We start from the raw sequence: 19,422 nt of genomic DNA, 5'->3' as shown, positions 1-19,422 counted from the left end.
TTCTGAACGATTCAACCGCAGATAGATACCAGTAAGGTCTGTTAGTATTTCCTATGGGTCAAAAACGCGAAACTATAATTCTAGTCTTGCAAACTATCGACTAAACGAAAGTGAGAATGGAAATCGTTCTATTTCATAAAAATAAGCGAGTATCAAATTGAGCGAAGATTGCAGATCAAGATTCAAATGTACTTGACAAGAGCGAAAAATCGCATGCAGTGGTAATACCAATTGCAATTTTTAACTGACTGGTGTAGCTAATGCCTGCAAGCACTAGGTGCTCGAAGGGTCTAAGAGGAAGTACAAATAACAAATGCAACATACCATTATTTAATATTTATTTCAGTTTGTTACGAGAACGCGTCAAAACTGAACTTAAATGCAGTTTTGCTCGAGTTTGTAGTCTCACTCCTTTCTACGAAATCAAGAATTTGCAATTCAGTGGATATCTTGACACTCTACCCGGCCTAAGAATTATAAAATTTATAGCAATCTGGTGTTTCAATTATGTAATGAAGTTCACAGATGCCTCAAAATGTCAGGTTTAGTTGCGACGGGGAGTTATTCACGATGGACACCATACACGCTACCCGGAACGGTACAATGAGCTTATCATTAACAGGTCAGGGTTGCCACACGACCTTTCCCCTGATCAACTTGAGGAACTTTGGATCTGCGAAAAGCATAGAGGAAACATGGGTAAAAACTGGCGACCACGTCGCACTTGCCAGTACCAGTAAAAGCAGCTAAATACTAGAAATGCAGTTCATCTCGACATGTCAAGGGAAATTTACACTATCTTTGCAGAACTCGTTCGAACAGGTTTCTGTAAGTAAGATTTTTATGTAAATTCTAGCTTACCAAGCAGGTATTGTCCTGAAATGTGGGGCAAGGTTTAAATTAAGATAATATCTACACATATATTGAGGTGCGCCAAATGTCAGAATTTAGATATCGTGCGAGCTTTGGCTCAAATGTTAATCAAATTCCAAAATACTGAATTCTGACATTTACCGCATATGGAATGTACTTCCCTTTACCGATGCCATACATTTCCAAACTCTCAGACCGGTATCTTCATATTCGAAGTTGTGGAAGCTACTAAAATGCTCAATCTCATTTATACAGAGAGTGTTCTTTGATTCGTCGACTATGCTCACTGCAGCTGTTGTTCCCTTCACTGGGTGTTGCGTCAATGCATCTCTCATGTCCACGGCAGTTAGAACATCATGCCCTTCGTTGCAGTAAGCACGAATAGAGGACTTCATTGGCGAATCAAAGAACACTCTCTGTATAAATAAGATTGAGCATTATAGTAGCTTCCACAACTTCGAATATGGAGATTATGGTCTGAGAGTTTGGAAATGTTATGTCATCGGTAAAGGGAAGTACATTCCATATGACGTAATTTATATCAAGCACAAAAGTCAAACGTCCCTTCAAAACATAGAATCTCAAGGGTTTTATGATCTTCCTGAAATGCGTGTAGTCAAGCGTCGTTCAAAGGGCAGCAAGGAAACAGAGAGTACAACGCCATTGTTTGAATGCTCTGTGTTTGGAGGTGTTGAAGTGTTCGAAACCTTTTCGCAGCTAGAGCTGCACCTGGACGTTGGAAAGCATACAGTTAGCAGGTTAAGCCAGAATGATGCAATCAAAAGGGACTGGGCCCCTAAGTTCTCGTCGATAGATACCGCTGGTATCGAGTGTTCGAGCTGCTCGTTAGATTCCGGTACACCACTCACTTCTCCCGTTGATACCTCGCCCCACTTGTCTCTACGAACAGGATGGGCCGTAAGCAAACCAAGGGGCAGCGTTAGATTTTCAGAGAAGGTAAAAGAATACCTAACGGCACGGTTTACACTTGGAGAAAGAACTGGGCGGAAGGTAGACTCCCTCTTAAGGTTTACAACTTTTTTCAAGAGTAAATCAGATCTACTTGATCCATTGATAACAAATCTGGTGTCTCTTAAACGTTGTCAGGTTTTTGCTTTATTCACTCGGGGACTACATCTTCTCAGGCGATTTTTGGTGGTTTTTAATTCTTATTGCACTGGAAGTCGAGATATACCGAGGTAGTGTTCCCACTGCTTCTGTCTATCGCAGTAGCTGTAATCTCAGTTCCGCCAAACTCTATGGCCAAGTCAGTCATTAGGTTGGTTCCTTTCATTACGTCAGGTGATTCGACGATAGCCTCTCTTATAGAGTTGCCAACTGAAGCGTCTTTTGACTAATTGGCGTCAGGATTGGTCTAGATGAAAAATCTAAACCCAACTGCTGTTTGACTTGCTTCCAATGGGCTGTAATCAGGGAAGATTTTCTTTTCACCTGTTCTCACAATGTCATTCTCTTTAACAAGAACCATAAAGCAATCTTTACAGTACGCTACGCTGTCAACGAAGTGCTGTTTGTCAATTGGGTGAAGACTGGGATCAAACGGGCGGTCAGTCTTGAAGCCATAAGTCGTAGACATGATTCTGGATGTCAGGTCTTTGACCAAACATCACAGTACCTTGAACAGTTGCAGTGCTAGCGTTACTTGCAACTAAAATTCTGCATCTGTGAACAGAGAAAAAAATATCAAAGATGACACTCTTTTTACATGTCATGTTTCACATGAGAAGTCAATTGCTCTCAGCCACGACACTTATCTCTTTGCTTGCAAAAGTACGCTTTAGATTGATGAACTTTAGGATAGCTTGTAATTAAGTACTTTGACCACGACCCCTCGTGCTGAAAGACTTCGGACGTCGAAACACATCTCAGTGCGTTTGGTTCGGATAATCCGAAACTCCAACCCGTTCAGCTGTTTACGTCATTGCATCCTGAAGTATTGCCTACTCGACGAAACCTCCAACAGGGAAGAAAAATCGCAGCCCACGGAGCACACGATGCTTAAGAAGGTTGTTCAGGTGTTTCACTATTCCATTCAGAACCAGTTAATACAATTTTTCATGACCGCAGGTTATCTAAAGAAGTATTAATTTCTTCCTAATTGGGCATCGTCAGTTCTACAGGAACTTGCAAATCGTCTTGCCAGATCAGGCCCACCTTACTCTGAAACCAGTGCTGCAAAGGTTCGAGGAAGGCGAATTCTGGTTGTCGCCCTCGTTTCTTCATCTCAAATTCATTCAGCATCTCAAGCCATTCTGCTGGGTGGTTTTCACGGAAGTTTTTCACTTGATAAATTCCGAAAAACCTCTCAAGTAGGGACACGAATTCCTCGTCAACTTTAGTCCCACCATAAAGTTCTCCGGTCACCTGATGGATTTCGTTAATGTTCCCATTTGTTCAGATATCATGAGCTGTGACGTCGAAAGTCCCGCCTTTACTAAAGAGTAACAACTGTAACACCAGTAAAGTCCCTGCATTCATATTGCACGAGTCCAACATAAAACGAATTACGAGCTCGATAGATCACATTATATTTGTGCTGATAATGCTTGAGGCTGATGAAGCCCACTAAAGCTAAATCAGTTGTCCATGGCTGTTTACTTCACTCTTTTTATGATAATAAAGACCTAGTGCCTTTAACATTGTCGCCTACCTGCGAATTCAGATTATTGACCATAAACTGATCCGCTTTTAGCCGACAAATTTTTCAAATATACTTAAAAATTTTAGCATCGTTTTCATTTGACTCCGTTGGCGAAAGAAGGTTCAACACAAGCTATTAGCCCATTTTCTTTTTGGTTAGTATCAAATGAGTTACTACGATGTCCCCCACTCTACTCAGTTCAATTACCATTGAAATTTACCACATATTGTTAAAAAGACCCCGCGTCTTTACAAATAAATGGAGGCTTTTAAATGATTTAGAGAAGGCACTACTGTTTCCAAATTAAAAATAGGAAAAGGTTTTGATATTTTGTGGTGTGACATCGTCAAAACGGTCCATTTTCCAAAAAAGTTCAATCTTGCCTCCGATATCAATGGCAAGGTATTTTGCCCCAGGTTCAGCAAAGACGTCAGTTACAGCGGCATCCCCTTTCTCATTGGCGAATTCTCTCATCTTCATTTCTCTGCAGTGTATAAAGGCTGGTTCTGGTTCCAAGGCAATAAGAAGCTGTTCAGGGGCCGTATTCAATACCATCTCCGCCTTCCAAAGTAGAAGCAAATAAGACAGTCATTAAAGACAAAAAAGTTTTGTTAAGACAACACTAATTAATGTTAAACTTAAATTTCTCGCTTTTTGCGATCACTTCCAAGGAGAAAAAACAAAACTTCTTATATTTGTGATAACGCATTCATGTTTAGTAGCTGACAACATCAGAGTGACCTATATTCTAGCTCATCCTGTATTTTCCTTTTCTTGTTTCATTTTCACCTCTAAAGTCATCTTAAGGAGGAAAAACAAACACTTGAACCTTATCTGCATTTACCTTACATGCAGCTTCTCTCATGAACTGCTTAGCAGCAGGTCTCCAAACAACAGGCACTGTTATGACCCACCGAATATCCTTTTCATTATAGTTTTCGTCTTCAGTTCTCTCGCAGATAATTTCGATAGCTCGATCTTTGAGGTATCTCAATTAGTGGACAAAAAACAACCAAAGCATCAGTTTTTTTTCCCATTTCGAGCCGTCAGCTTTTTATTTCTGTCTAATTTCTGTGATAGGAGAAGATTATGTCTAATACTTTTGATGCGAATTAACTTCATTGGAGAACCTATACAAAACCCGAAACGATGCATACTATCTAGTTTAGTTTTGAGATCCTTAAGAGACCTTTAGTTTTTCATGCAATCATTATTTAATATGATTTAACAAATCTCATGATCTGTTTTAACTGATCAAACTGAGATGTAGATGCTATCTAAAGATTACTGATCTGATGAAATTATGAGCTTTGAATATAATTGATTTTTTAATTAAAATCTTGTTGTAACTGTAACAATAAATTAGAATGAAGCTATCATAAACTGCATACTCAGCTGCTGTTTGTCTTTTTTTCCTGGGCTCACAGCTGTTAGCCTCGTATGCGGTTGTCTACAAGAAACTTGATCATTTTGTATCTGGATTCCATGACATCTGAATTTGAAAAAAAATATATACATATATATAAATATGTATTAAAAGCTCAGACAAGGCCTTAGATAGCTGGAAGGAAAAGGACATTCATTGGAATCTCAATTTAACAAAGTGCACTGGGATCGGGAAATCTCTGTTATATTGAATGATTTTGTATCATTTTTGTGCATCTCTCCCATGAAAAAGGGCTGAATACAGTATTTTGTTTTTACCAAGTTTACCATTTTGTTTTTACCTTCTTTATGTAATAAGGTTTGTTTAGTCACAGTTTGTATTATGAATCTTGAATGTGACTAAAGTTATCTTGAAACCTTACTGATAGATTTCATTGGAAAGCATAAGCTTAAGAAACTGCGGCATGCAAGTGACCGATTCAATTCTCAGAATTATTCTAGTTTCAGTTCCGCCGAGCGTTATGTAAGCTTAATTCAAGCCGTTATATCTACTCTTTGATAAGATTTGATCACGTAACGAATATCGCAATTTTTACTCACCACAAACTTTCAAAATCGGCCACTCGACCCTTGTTTGTACCAGTCAATATCTCAACTGTTGTCCCTTCTCCACGGCGCCAACGACTTTCTTTTCATTTACAACACTCACGCTGTTCTCGTTTTCCCATTGAACCACAATAAAACCATTCTTTAGAAATGTTATATTAGGCAAAACAGTTGAGAAAAGAAATAACTTAAATCACGAGCGATCAACCGATGAAAAGTACATTCGAAGATGAGCGCCAAATGGAGTCGTCTTTGTTTCCGGTCACGGGAGTGATCACGTTGATCTTTTAGGACTTGCCATTGGCTAGTAAAGTGAATCCGCTGGCTTGCAAGAGAAGCGCAACTTTACTTTGACTTCTCCGACCGGTTCTCTTCCTCTGGACGATGGATCCATTGGATCCATATTCTGATGGTGATATAAATAATGGTGTGAGCTCACTCTATGTACAAATAATCGAAAAGAATCGATCGTACAAAAATGCACGATTTGTGGCCGAAATTTGTCGAAGAAACCAAAAACTCAAAACTCACTTGAGTTGTGTTCATGGCAAAGGTGAGAAATAACACAAGCCAATCGCAATTTTGAATGCGATTACAAATCGTCTTTTACCCTCATTTCTATGAAAGAAGGATACCACATTAGGAAGTATAAGAGATGCATAGATGATCACAGTGTATCAGTACCTAAATCAACAAAGCTTGACCGTAACAAGCGCTCAGAAACACGTTCCAAAACCGCTATCTCGATTCCTCAGTCTGTCGTTTCCACTGAACTTAAAGCAGTGGTGCCAACAGGGGAGAGTGCCTCTCATAAAGGAGAAACATTTGCACAGGAGACAGAAGCAATTATATGCGATTACAGAGGTGCCTTGGAACTCTGGTCCACAAATGGTTATGCACTGTCCGAAGTGTAAAACAATTTTGTTGATAGCTGACAGACAGAGAAGAACAACAAGTAAACTTTAGAGCTGTTATTATTGAAGTGCGACTTGCACTTTTCATTTGTATACAAAGAAGGACTTGTATTTCGCACCAAAAATAAAAAGAAGTAATATTTTTTTGGGAGATTCAGTGATTGGGACATTTAAGAAATTAAATTGTGAAAGGAAACTCTGTTTGTATTTCTCACTACTAACAAGTCTTGTTTTAAAAATATTTTCAGATCAAAGTTTCAAATAGAGTAAATTGAAGAAGTAATTTAAAAGGTCTTTTTTTTTTTTCTCAAAGGGAACAGTGACTACCTCTGTCTTGCCTGCATGCCAAACATTTGCGAAGTGTGCGGATGATCCACAAGTATTGGAACTCTTACAAAAATGTTTTGTAAGAATAAAAGCAGCAAAACAAATTACAGTAACCAGCCAAGAAAGCAGAGCGAAAAACTAAAAAAAAACAGCAACAACAATCATGAAAAAAGAAAGATTAATTAGGTGTTGAATTTGTTTGTCTAAGGCATAAAATTTCTACTAAAAATAATGTGAATAGAGAGTCTCTGACAGTGTTTGAGGCAACTGAGCTTGACTGTTCCAAGGTTTTCTAACAAACGCGACCAGTAGTGTAGATTAGGGAAGTAACTTATGTTTATAACTAACAAAGTACTTTAAGTGTAGATAATTATGTAATTATTGTTACACATGTGGAAGTTGTGTACCAAGGAACAGCTGATGAATGTTTGATGAATTTGGCACATCTGTGAACATGAGACATTTTGCATCACAATAAAACCTTTTATGATCATGGAATCCGAGAGTCCTTTGAGGTTAGAGAGCAAGTCTGTGATATGAATACATTGGATTAATTGGCAATTTGCATTTAAAATAATTGACTGCTGCTTCATGAGAAAATCCATACATCATCAAGTGCCATACATCTGCAAGATCTCGTGTAATTATTTTAATTACCGCTGGAATTCAGATAACCGGGTTCCTGGCCTCCAACCGCTGGTGTACGAAGTTCCTTCAACGGAAGAATCTTGCTCTTCGACAGAAGACGAAGATTGCCAAAAAGTTTCCAGAAGATCTTGATCAGAAGATCACAAATTTCCACACTTCGTCATCAAGAGTAGAAGGAAGCAAAGTTACGAAGTTGCCCACATTGGGAACATGGACGAAACGCCTGTCTGGTTTGAGATGCCATCAGCCAGAACCGTGAATGCGAAAGGCGAGAAAACTGTGTTGGTCAACACAACTGGTCACGAGAAATCGTGGTTCACTGTCGTACTTGCGTGCCTGGCAGACGGAGCTAAGCTTAATCCTATGATGATCTTTAAACGGAAGAAGTTTCCAAAAGAGAACTTTCCACCCGGAGTCCTCGTACACTGTCATTCGAAGGGGGAGATGGACGAAGCTGGAATGAAGCTGTGGGTAGAAAAAGTGTGGCAGTCACGACCCGGCAGTCTTCTGAGAAAGAAAAGTCTCCTTGTTTGGGACTCCTTCCAAGCTCATCTTGTCGACTCAGTAAAGCGAGCGGTACGCTAAACAAAAACCGACATTGCTGTAATCCCGGGCGGTTTAACCAGCATTCTTCAACCGCTACACGGTTCTCTATGGATGGAACAACTGGATGATTGAAGGCCAGAAGAGCTTCACTCCTGCTGGAATCGCTAGAGCAGCATCGCTTCCCATTGTAGGTTTTTGGGTCCTGGACGCCTGGCGTAGTATTCCGGCCGAGATGGTAGCCTTCAAAAAGTGTGGCATGGTTTTGATTCCTCGTGTATTACAAAAGTATGTAAACAAAGTTATTTCAACAACTGTGCAGTTAAAGTTCATGTTTGCGTTCGTATTGCTCTAATAAAAAGAAAAATGGTCGAGTCATGCCAGCAAAATTACAATGTATTACTGAAATTATTTAATTGCGTGGGTATTTCCAAATACTATTATGCAGCCACATGCGACCATCTCTTCTTTTAAGCCATCAATGAGTTTTTTTGAGTCAAGAGGGAGAGGAAGGATGCCAATTCAAAGGATTGATTACTGCCTTTTGGTATAAAAACTACTTAGGACGAACCCACCAATTGGCAGTTCATACTTTTTATTAGTTTTAAAATTAATCCAACATTTACACTTGATGAATCACTGAAATGACACGTTCATCTTTCTTTTAATATTACTTTCAATCTACCGTAAACGTCCATGTATAAGCCGCATCCGTAGATAAGCCGCACCCTACAAATCATGGAAATTCATTAAGTTTTTGGACAACTAGAGTTAGAACTTCCCTGTAAATGTCAAGTCCAGCTTGACTTGATGGTCTGTTTACATTAACCTGAGAAAATACAAAATCAGTGATTTCCATGCTGTGAGCCACTTCAACAGGTGCAACTACAACTCCATCATCATCATTTGAATGAGGGTGTGGGGCATCAGGGTCTTCACCATAAAATTCATCAAACTCGGATTCATCATCACCACCACTGGAACTTAATGGATTGTTTTCATTGAGGATTCAGCCATATCTGATTTGGGGTCCATCCATGCACGGTAGAAAGCCTATGATTATTGAACATGTTTGCAAACTCAGTCAGAGCAGTATTGATTCTTGAAGAAAAGACTAAACGTAATGAAAATATGTGGATGGGGTTCTCGAAATCCAGAATTCCTGACTGTTCTACGGCATAGAACGTGAAATAAAAGAAATGACAAACACATCTAAAGACATCTCTTCAGAGTCTTTCTATCCGCTGATTACTTGTGGACGAGCCAGCAATAAAACTATGCCGTCCCTTCCCCCAGTGGGTAACCATTTCTTCACAAATCAGGACGTTCCCCACACCATGATCGACGCGAATACGCGATGGCCACAAGCCTCGATTGTCCTTGATAGTATCCTTGAAAAGGCCCAAGACTATCTTTATCTGCTAAATTATTTGTACTGCACTTTAAAAACACTGTTTTTCTAGATTTACCATCACAACAGCCATGGATCACGAACCTCCGTCTTATGAGAGCATGATGTCCATCTACATGCCAAAGAGAATTTGGCCAGGGTACGTAATACTTCCTTCTCGACACCAGTGCACCCCACCTTAGAGCGATATTCCGAGGGTCCACTCTGTTTATTGCCGCTCTAATTCGGTTTCTCTGCACATGCAGACGAAGAGAATGAAAGTAGCCCGACATGAACGGCTCACCAGCGGTAGAACCATGGCGTGAAATGAAGTCTTTAATTATATTGTCAATTCTGTCATCTGAGATGTTGGAAAATTCCTGCAAATCAGAAAGTCTATATTCTAGAACGCGGCGCATGACAGTCCACTTGGACACACCAAACATATCCGATATTTTGCATCAAGAAAAATTAAAGCCAAGCAATTCTACTAAGACCTCTTTTGAAATATGATAAGCAGGCCTTCCAGAACGTTTTGTGTCAGCAGTAGGTGAAGGTAGCTCACAAGTCAATACAGATTGAGTGAATGCACAATAACAATCATTACAGAGACATACGAACTCCTTTTCTACATCAGAATAAACATTTTCCAGATCCTTCCATTTTATCATATCCTGATAGTCAAGAGACGATATATTTCCAATTTCATGCAAGAACTGGACAGTCTTGCCAAGTAAATCGACGCGCAACAGCAGTTCATAAAGCAAGTTCTCACGGTCGTCACCTTCACTTTTGTGGTGAATGCCTCCATTTATTTCCTTTGATCTCTCCAACATATATTTCAAAAATTTCTCTAGCCCGTCACCCAATTAGAGTTGTTTGTTCACATTGATCGAGCTTATTTCCTCTCCAGCAAACCGACGGCAAAATCAAGAAAGTCCAAGGAATCGAAGCTTATCGAAGTCGTTCAGATATCCCGCCAAATGTAATGGCCGCTGATGATGAAATGTAAACTAGTCACGTGACCATGGTCGAGCTCACCCCAGGAAGTTTAAATATAATTTCGCAATTTAAGGAGGCTGGAAAGGGTTTTTAGATGCACGCGCGCGCGCAATCTACACACGCCATAACTAAGATGTACGCGTCAGCTGAATGAATCAAAATCAGCACACCGGAAGTTAAATGTTGCGTGAAATTGCGCGAATCGGAAATAAAATCTGCGAAATACATTTGTTTTTAGCTCGAAATTTTGTTCGGTGACCTATCTTGATTTTTTGCATGCACGCACCATTCACGATGGCTCTTCAAATATAAAACTTTCGGGAAAAAATTATCCAGTAGAATTTTCTTTAAGCCATAAATCGCAATTTAATTCTACTAGATAAATATTTTCCATACTGTCTGAAAAGTTAAAGAATTTAGGGAACTTTCCAACAAAGAAATAAAAATAATGGTAGGTCACCGAATTAATTTTTCAGATAGTTTACAAAAACGAAAATTTAGTGGACGTTTTTGTGGACCTTGTGCGTTGCCATGGTAGCTGATATGACGTCACAAGTACCATCAAAGTATAGCCCAGCAATAGAGTTGCAAGGAGACATATAGTTTGCTCACCCCATTAAATATCCTTCTTTCTAATCTTCCATCGTTTCACAAACACTGCAACAACGAAAAACCCTTTCGAGCCTCCTTAAATCAAATACAAATTCGTAACTTTACATGAATTTTTAAAAGTTTCAATGTAAATGAATGAAAAGGATTAAATAAAAGTTAAGCATTTTAAAGAAATATTGCAATAAGATTGAAAACAGTTCAAAAGTTTAAATTTAAATGGAAAACAAGATTCAATAAAAAATTTAGAGTAGTATGAAATAGTTTCAAATGCGTTTAAATAGGAATTTGTTTTAAATTTAAATCAATTTTGTACACAAAGTTTAAATTTAAAAGAAAAAAGTCTAAATCAAATAAAAAAATAAAAGGATCGAATGTTGCTACAAATGGGCAGGCATACTTAGATCCATAGCATTCGAATTTTGTGTCTTTGAGTTCAAATGGAAGTATTGCGGCAGAAATTGATCCAAATTGTAGTCCCTTTCCTGATATGTGGAGAATAAAGATATCATAAAAAGTAGACAAGATTGCTTTCCAAACTGCGATAAGGAACGCAAAGTGGCAGCCCGTCTACAATCGCAGTGATACAAATGAAATTTTGTCGAAATTCCTTCACATTTTTAGTGAGGTTAACAAAACCCATGTACCTTTGAATATAATAAAAATTTTAAACAATTTAAATAAACCCTGGGTAATTGGAGATTTAAGAGAATCAATTAACGTTCGTAATCTGTTGTATAAAAAATGACTGAAACTTGTAACTCCTATTATCATAATACATAAAAATTTTATTGTAACATAATAGTTTCAACTCACACAATACATATTGTACACTTTATCACCATGAGATACCTAAAGATTCCCAAAAACAGAGGCAAGTAAACAACAAAAACTTTGAACAATCATTCTCAATGTTAAATGCGTTTAACAAGTACCTCTGCGGTGTTCTAGTTGAACTTGCAGCTTAACTGCTCAAAACAAATCATCTAATCTCGTGTTATATGAACAGGAAAAAGGAATCGTTTTGCTTTACTAAACTCAATGAAGTGGAGGTCTTAGTATTATTATTATTAGAAAGTATGGATACTAATAAATCGCTTGGTCTTCTGTTGCACCTATAATATGTAGCCCATTCACATATGTTATCAATTTAACAATTAAATCGAAGCAAGGCATATTTCTAGAAAGTTTAACAATTGCCAAAGTTATCCTAATCTTAAAACAAGGCTTTCGCTCCTTAAGTAACAACTTTCGCCGCATATTATTCCTTTCAGCTTTAAGTAAAATATTTGAAAGATGTATAATTGATCAAGTGATTTTTTTAATTTACGACCGAATATATATCCGTCATGTTTGTAAATAGATGCTTTCGACATTGCTGATCTAAGCAGTATGCAGAACGCGTGGCTTTTGAACTTCGTAATAGACCTCGCTCACCGCAGTGTCTCTGTGGTTCAGTGGTAGAGCATCAGAGCGCAGAATCCGTAGGTCTGGGGTACGTTTCCTGATGGGGACTCAAAATTTTTTAAACATCTTACTCTATTTCTTTACCGGGCTCACAAATTACCATCTCTCTTATTCTATTTACAAACTAAAAAATAGTTACAGTTTATTGTTAACAAAAAGTGGAATTTTGAGTGGAATTCTTGACATGCGATGGATGCAAAGATGAATGTCATAAGGAACTATGAGAACCTGTAGGTTTGTATTTCACGCTAGTGAATAGACCGTTGCCCTCGATGGAAAATTTGATATCTAAAAAAGCCAAATTTCTCAGGCACGTCTTTTTTCATCCTCGTTCCTACAAGCAGCGCTTATAACTTTAAAATTCGCAATTACAATTAGTTCTTATTCCGAACTACGCAAATTGTTCTACGACGCTTTGCATTGCACTTGCTATAAATTTTCAGATCGACACCAGCTTCTTACAGAATAATATGATATGATATAATATGATAGCGGTTAGTCATGAAAAAAATCCAGAGTAGTTTGAGCCGTGCTTCCACTCGAAATGTCTATTGCTGTGGCAACGATTTCTGTTCCTCCAAAGTGCATACTGACTTCAATATTTCTGCTTCGCCCTTTAGATGTATCTGGAGACTTGACAGTGATACTTCCAATCTTAGTTACTCCTTCATCGGTGACAAACTTACATTCGGGATTTTTTGCAACATAAAATCCAAATGTAAGTTGAGTGTCGCCTGCATGAAGGGGGGTATACATCTTCTTGACAGTATGACCCGACCGTGCGACCTCATCCTCCTTCACAAAGCAGGTAAATAAGTTTTTGCACTTCGGGCGACCATCGGCGAAGAACAACTTAGAGGAAGGGTGAATGTTTTTGTCAAAATCACGGGAACAATCGGCACCATAAGTTGTGCTCATGACCCTTTCCGTTATTTTAGCTGGATTCTTGCCAAATAATACAGCACCTTGAACTACAGCTATAGCGGCATTTCGGGGGACCAAAACTTGGTAATCCTTTGAAAACTCCTTCTTAATCTCATTCTGAAGAATCGGAGAGTCTGCGAATCCGCCGACCAGAAGCATGGTTTTAATATTTAAAGCCTTAGTCCTTTCCTGCAGTCTTTTCAAATGATCCCTGATGTCAGATAGGACAGGTGCGAACAACTTTACTTCCATGATCTTTGGGCTTATGCAAAGATATTCATTCTTCCTCAACTTAACATCATTCTCATCGTAACGTTCCTTAACCGTGTTTTGCTCAACCAGAGAAGCAAAGCTTGCCGGGTAACGGATATTTGTCATTTTTCCTCCCAACATACGAAATCCTTGCTTTTTCCCTTCAAAGTCGTTCATCAGAGCCAGCCAATCGGAAGGAAACTTCTCTTTGTACGCATTCAGCCTTGCTTCTCCGAACAAATCTCCCAAGAGCCTTTCGAACTCTTGGTTCACTCTGATCCCGCCATAGGGACCACCCGTTATTTTGTCAATCTCTTTGATGCTGCCTTTCTCTATAACCTCATGTATGGCCACATCTAATGTCCCACCTAGAAATATTTATAGAAAAAATTCCAATCAGTTTTAATTCTTCTTACTCCCCCCATATCGGAAAGTTCCGCTAAATCAAGCGGCAAAATTCATCTTTGGTTATTGCCTATTTTTCTGTACATCTTTCCTAAACCTCTCTGCGTCTGCAACAAGGAGGCTATTGTTTCCGAGTGGAATATGTCTATTTGTCTATTCCCAATTCAGTCGAGCTTAATGTGCTCACTTTATTCCTTTAAAAATGTATATGCTACCCTTTTTGCGTGGTAATTCACTTAAAGCATAGAACAAAGGGATCTTTGAGTAACATCTTTACCTCCTATATCAACGACCATGTACCGTGTTTTTGGTTTTGAAAGCTCTTCATCTTTGAAATCACTGTTACATTCTCTTTCTATATTCTTTCGTTCCATGCAGAAAATTGCGGCAGTTTCGGGCTCTAAGGCGATAATTAACTGGCCAGGATTAGTCTGCTTTCCAACTCCGGCCTACGAGAAAAAAAGTAAGTAAAAAATGTGGCTTGTAAATTTTTCATTTAATTCGCAAAAATGGAGACCCCCCTTCCCTCCTAAGCAAACACATGTATCGAAAGGGAGAAAAGTAAGCAACAAAAGGTTTAAAAAGCACGAGGATATGGGTTGACGCCAGACACACAAAACTAATGTTTAAATAGAAAAAAAGAGCAGAAAAAGTTTGAATGAAGCCAAATAATTTACTAATGCCTGTAAATGTTTTGATCGGTTGCTTTTGGTGCCTCGGGCGCATTCAGAAATAGCCTAAACAATGCCAAGTTCTGGGTTGATAAGGAAAATGTCTCCGCGTCTCTACTTTACCTCAGTTGTGTAATTAGACCTTTAAATTGCAGCTCTCTTTTTCTGAACAAAGAGGCACGGAAGTGAAAATGGGTGATTTAGCCTGAGTGAAAAAAAAATCCATGCTATGCACTGATATGCTGGAATCAAAGTGACCACGATGTATTTTTATGCAACCTCACCTGATTGGCTGCTTCTCTCATGAACTGTTTAGCTGCTGGAGTCCATATTGCAGGAACAGTTAGTACCCATTGAATATCGTCTGCCTTAAATTGGTCATCACCGGTGTCCAAGGCAAGAATTTTGATTGCTTCGTCTTTCAGAAACTCGATTGAAAGTGCAAACACAGTCTGGGCCTTAACTTCTTTTCCATTTGCAGCTTTAATGGATGTGTCCTTGTTAAGTTTCTAATAATATAACCGTACAATCAGTAGGAAAAACATTTTACGCGAGAGTACTCAGAATATCTTGCAGCAGTTCTAGAGTTCGCTAAATATTGTCGCATGGGACCCCGATTATTGTCACCTGAGTACCAGATTTTCCAGTGTAGAAAGGTTTTCTGATTACATAAAACTCCATTGAGGGTATTAAAATTCGATAGTCAGGTGCCAAAAGGAAAGGAACTTCATTTCATCTAAGACGATTGGGATTAAGCTTCGATACAGATTTCTAGGTAATTGTAAAGCAGCTACTATACCTCATCGTTGTGGAGCGCCATTTTAAAATGCTGAAAGAAGAAGTACTTCTGCTCCTCGTGTTCATTTTGTAGCTGTGCATAGTTTTCCATTGCATCATAGCCAAACGAGTTGAAACTGAGATCTGGATTAAGGAGCAGGCAGGTCGGAGTCTTGCTCGTTCTGCCTCCCTGTTCATTCGTCCAGTCCCGGTTCATGAAAATCGCGTCTTGTTCATTACCTTTGTTAAATGAAAAGGCAAAGCCAGTGTATGAAGTGCCAAAGTCTATCGCCACCACGGCAATGTATGGATTCTTAAAATCATCGGACGGATTTTCTTTAACTGTAAATGCAATAATACCATAGACCTGCGTGAGTTTGATCAGCTATAGCTTTTAGGTACCTGGCAGGTAAATCAACTTGGATGTTTGATGGATCTAAATATTCTCAGATAAGGAAGCAACGTGATAGCCGATTTCTTATTTCTCCACAGGTCTTTTTCCTCTTTGAGGCCATATGATCGACGGTCTCTTCGAATTCAAAACCAACAATTTTCTTAGAAAACAACTGCGAAATTGATTATACATCAGAATTTTGGTATATGCGAAGTTTGAGCTTGTCTAAGGACAAAGCTGAATTCATTCTTAGTCTTACTTTAGATTCTTATCTGAGACTTGATAAATTACAGTAAAAATTATTTCTTTATACATAATATCCATAATACGCAAGATAGAGTGTAGGCTTTCTCTCAATACGGACCGACTAAGGCTGGTGAATAACATTTCATTTTTTTTTCCATCCTTAAGTGCTTGGCTAAGAGACCAGATTGATTAAGAGCTGTAATTCCATAAACTGAACAGTTTTTGAGCGAGTAGGTAGATAGGTTATTCAAATTAAAGAGAGAGACTCGACTGAGACATTTTTTTTTTTCGCGTAATGGTAAAGTTAATTTAAAAGGCTTCCAAGCAAACACGACATGTTTTGCAAAGCGACTCAATTCGAAAAGGAGGCGGGTCGGATGGGAGAATGCTGCCCGCTCTCGGACCCAATCAGATCGCAGACTTTGTAGAATACCACCCCCTGACGAACTGTGAAAAAAATAATAACACTTGAATAATGTTTCAATGCCGAATTTGCCAGCAATTGCATTAGGTACAAAGAGAAGAAGTGAAAAGGAGACAAGCTGTAAATCTTGCACGGCCCTCGCAAAACTAGAAAGGTTCCGCTTTTTTGATGGCAAATGTATTTTCTTGAGAAGTCGCGAGTTTGGACATTTTTTCTTTTCTTTTCCTTTTCAATAAGTACTTGTTTTAGTCTTTAAAAACGTAATAGAATGCAAAATGAAACAAACCAAATGAGTAATTCATTTAGTTGATGCACTACCAAATTAACCTAAAATCATAAAATCATAGTCATAAGGGAAGGGAACAGAGTGTCAATATAACGTTCTACTAAACATCAAGGGACCAAACGATATAAGACGTGGCATGTTTCTCGAGTTCGTCCTATTTTGTCTCCAGACCTGAAGCGCTCTGTCACGTTTGAATGAAATTAGTGGAGGTTGCGAAAAGATGGTAACAGTCTCTGAATCGTTTTGGAGTGATTTAAAGTTTATCGAAACGTGGCTATCCTGTTTCTGTCGTTCCGCGGGCCAGCACCGTGCCCAACAATTGATCGACAGTCAGCACTACAAACGGCTGAGAAGGAAAATACGGACCACATTCCACATTCACTCTCACATTTCACCCACACAACCACGCAGTTAAATCTATCATCAAATTTAAAAACTTTACATTATTCCAAAACGATTGAGAGACTGGTACTATCTTTTGGTAATGTCTACTAATTTATTCAAACGTGACAAAAACATAGGCAACTTTTTGGTCAGAAGTTCATTTCAAACCAATGACCAACCTGGAACTTTCAAATGCGCTCGCTCACGATGCAAAACTTGTCCTTTCTTTCATAACGTAGAGAAAATATCGAGGCGCAAGAGATCCATTAGGATCACTGATCACTTTACTGCACATCCGCCATAGTCATCTACTGCATAGCATAGCCAAAAGTTGATAAGAGAGATGGTAAGTTTTGAGCTCGGTAAAGCAATAAAGAAAGATGTTTGTCGTCTTGCCACGAGCGTGGGACAAGACGATATATCTACAAACATTACACTATCTACATCGCTGATCCTTTAGAACCTTACCCCCTTAATGTATTAGATGTAAGTTTTGGAAAATAAATCAGCTATCTTGCTAAACCAAAATTTATGCGGACACAGACTTGGTTGGCAATGCTTTCACAAGAAACGTCACTACAGATGGGTTTTCATGCCAAAAGAAACCATTTTTTTTTTTTCAGAATCTTATTGATTACCTTGCAGATGTCAACAACGAAAACATGTAAAATGTTTTCTGAAGCTTGTTGGATCTCACGGTTTTGATTTGGGAGCATATTCTAAGCAAAATTACCAACTCCTGTGAAGGTAAACTAAAAAGGTGTGACTGAATGCTCATTTTTGTGACCATTCCTGAGTGTAAGAGCTGTGATCACCTGAAAACAATCATTATTAAGGATCGTGGTGGACAGCGTAGCTTTTGCATGAGCTGATAAACGAATGTATGATTCAAAGATTTGATCTCTCTGGAATTAATTTTATGAAAATTCTAGCGGTATGAATTACCTTCTGAAGCCATACTTTTGTATTTTGCTTGTCTTTTTTTTAAACAGGAGTTCTATGATAGCATGTCTCGCCATTCAAAGCGTCGAAGACTGACTTAGACCGTGTTTTCCGAGACATCTAAACATTCAATCGCTCTGACGAAGGGCTAACGCTCGAAACATCCAAATTTACGTTTTCAACCCAGTTGTTAACACTAAATTACCAGAAAGGGAAATTCCCCGAATTAACCCACGATCAAGGGTCATGAGATTAGAATATCCTGATTACACAGAAAATAAAATCTTATTGAATTCCTCTCTAATTTCACGACTATCAGGCAAAGTTCGAGAAGTATCTCACGAAAATCAAATTACGAAATAAAGTGCCCCATTCTCTTGCTCACGAAATAAATTTCTCTTCCTGTTGAGTTTCTCGGAAAACACAATCATAGTCGAGAAATATATTGAGCTTTCGACCGATTGAGCTTTCGACCGATTGCTTTACAAGACATTCAATAACAAGGGAAATTTCTCGGAATAAGCGGAAACCAAAAGGTTACTAAATGACTTCCCGTTTACATTTGCAATCATCGCAAGTCACGCCACCTTAATGCATAAATCTAATTAACATATCAACAACAAACAGACAATGACGCTGCCCCTCAATCTTTCTTCTTCTTATTGTTGGTTTTTTCTAGGGAATAATTTCAACATTTAGTGTTGGAATGATCGATGAACGAGTCTACATTCAATGACTTTAATATTTTAATGCTCTGGATATTTAGTATTCATTATATCTTGTGACTAATAAAAGCCTTGTAGACGCAAGGGAAAGTACAGACCTCTATTAACGTAACGTATGACCTCTCGAAAATTTCATCACTTCACGCGTTTATTACGGCATAATTTTGATTTAGAAGCATATCCTGAACAAAATTAGAGTAACTTTTGTGATGGAAAATGTAATAAGTCTGACTGAGTGCACCATTTTGTTACCACTCCTGAGTGCAAGAGCTTTCATGATCTGATAACAATAATTGTTAAGGATTGTGGTGGACATAGTAGCTTTCGCGTGAACTGATAAACAAATGTATGATTCAGTGATTTAAAAAACTGACTGTTTGAAAATTCTAGCAGTATTAACATCATTACCTTCTGAAGCCATTCCCTTAGGTTTGCCTTGTCTTTTCCTCAACAGAAGTTTAGGGATATGATATCTCGCCATTCAATGTGTCAAAGAACGACTTGGAGGGTGCTTTCTGAGAAACCCAAACAGGAAGGGAAATTCCCAGAATCAAGTGACGATCAA

The 19,422-nt window shown here is 38.5% G+C and overlaps 1 protein-coding gene and 1 pseudogene across 2 annotated transcripts; both read right to left on the bottom strand.

Annotated features, from left to right (window-relative positions):
* Window positions 1-615: 615 nt before the first annotated feature.
* LOC136284151 (heat shock 70 kDa protein 12A-like) lies at window positions 616-5,930 on the bottom strand (annotated as a pseudogene).
* Window positions 5,931-11,794: 5,864 nt separating this feature from the next.
* On the bottom strand, window positions 11,795-19,380 carry LOC131768631 (heat shock 70 kDa protein 12A). 2 transcript variants are annotated; one of them, XM_059084353.2, is made up of 5 exons: window positions 19,266-19,380; window positions 15,479-15,798; window positions 14,964-15,188; window positions 14,286-14,457; window positions 11,795-13,971 (listed from the first exon to the last, which is right to left on the bottom strand). In XM_059084353.2, the coding sequence occupies exons 1-5, from the start codon at window positions 19,336-19,338 to the stop codon at window positions 12,923-12,925; spliced, it is 1,839 nt and encodes a 612-aa protein (XP_058940336.2). In that variant the 5' UTR covers window positions 19,339-19,380; the 3' UTR covers window positions 11,795-12,922. The 2 variants fall into 2 exon arrangements, with proteins under 2 accessions (XP_058940336.2, XP_058940337.2); XM_059084354.2 differs by lacking the exon at window positions 19,266-19,380 and adding an exon at window positions 18,136-18,291.
* Between the last annotated feature and the right edge of the window lie 42 nt (window positions 19,381-19,422).

Source organism: Pocillopora verrucosa, chromosome 11 (genome assembly GCF_036669915.1).
Source record: "Pocillopora verrucosa isolate sample1 chromosome 11, ASM3666991v2, whole genome shotgun sequence".
Lineage (NCBI taxonomy): Eukaryota > Metazoa > Cnidaria > Anthozoa > Scleractinia > Pocilloporidae > Pocillopora > Pocillopora verrucosa.
Note: the sequence above shows the minus strand (reverse complement) of the source record. Positions and strands in the feature narration are given on the sequence as shown.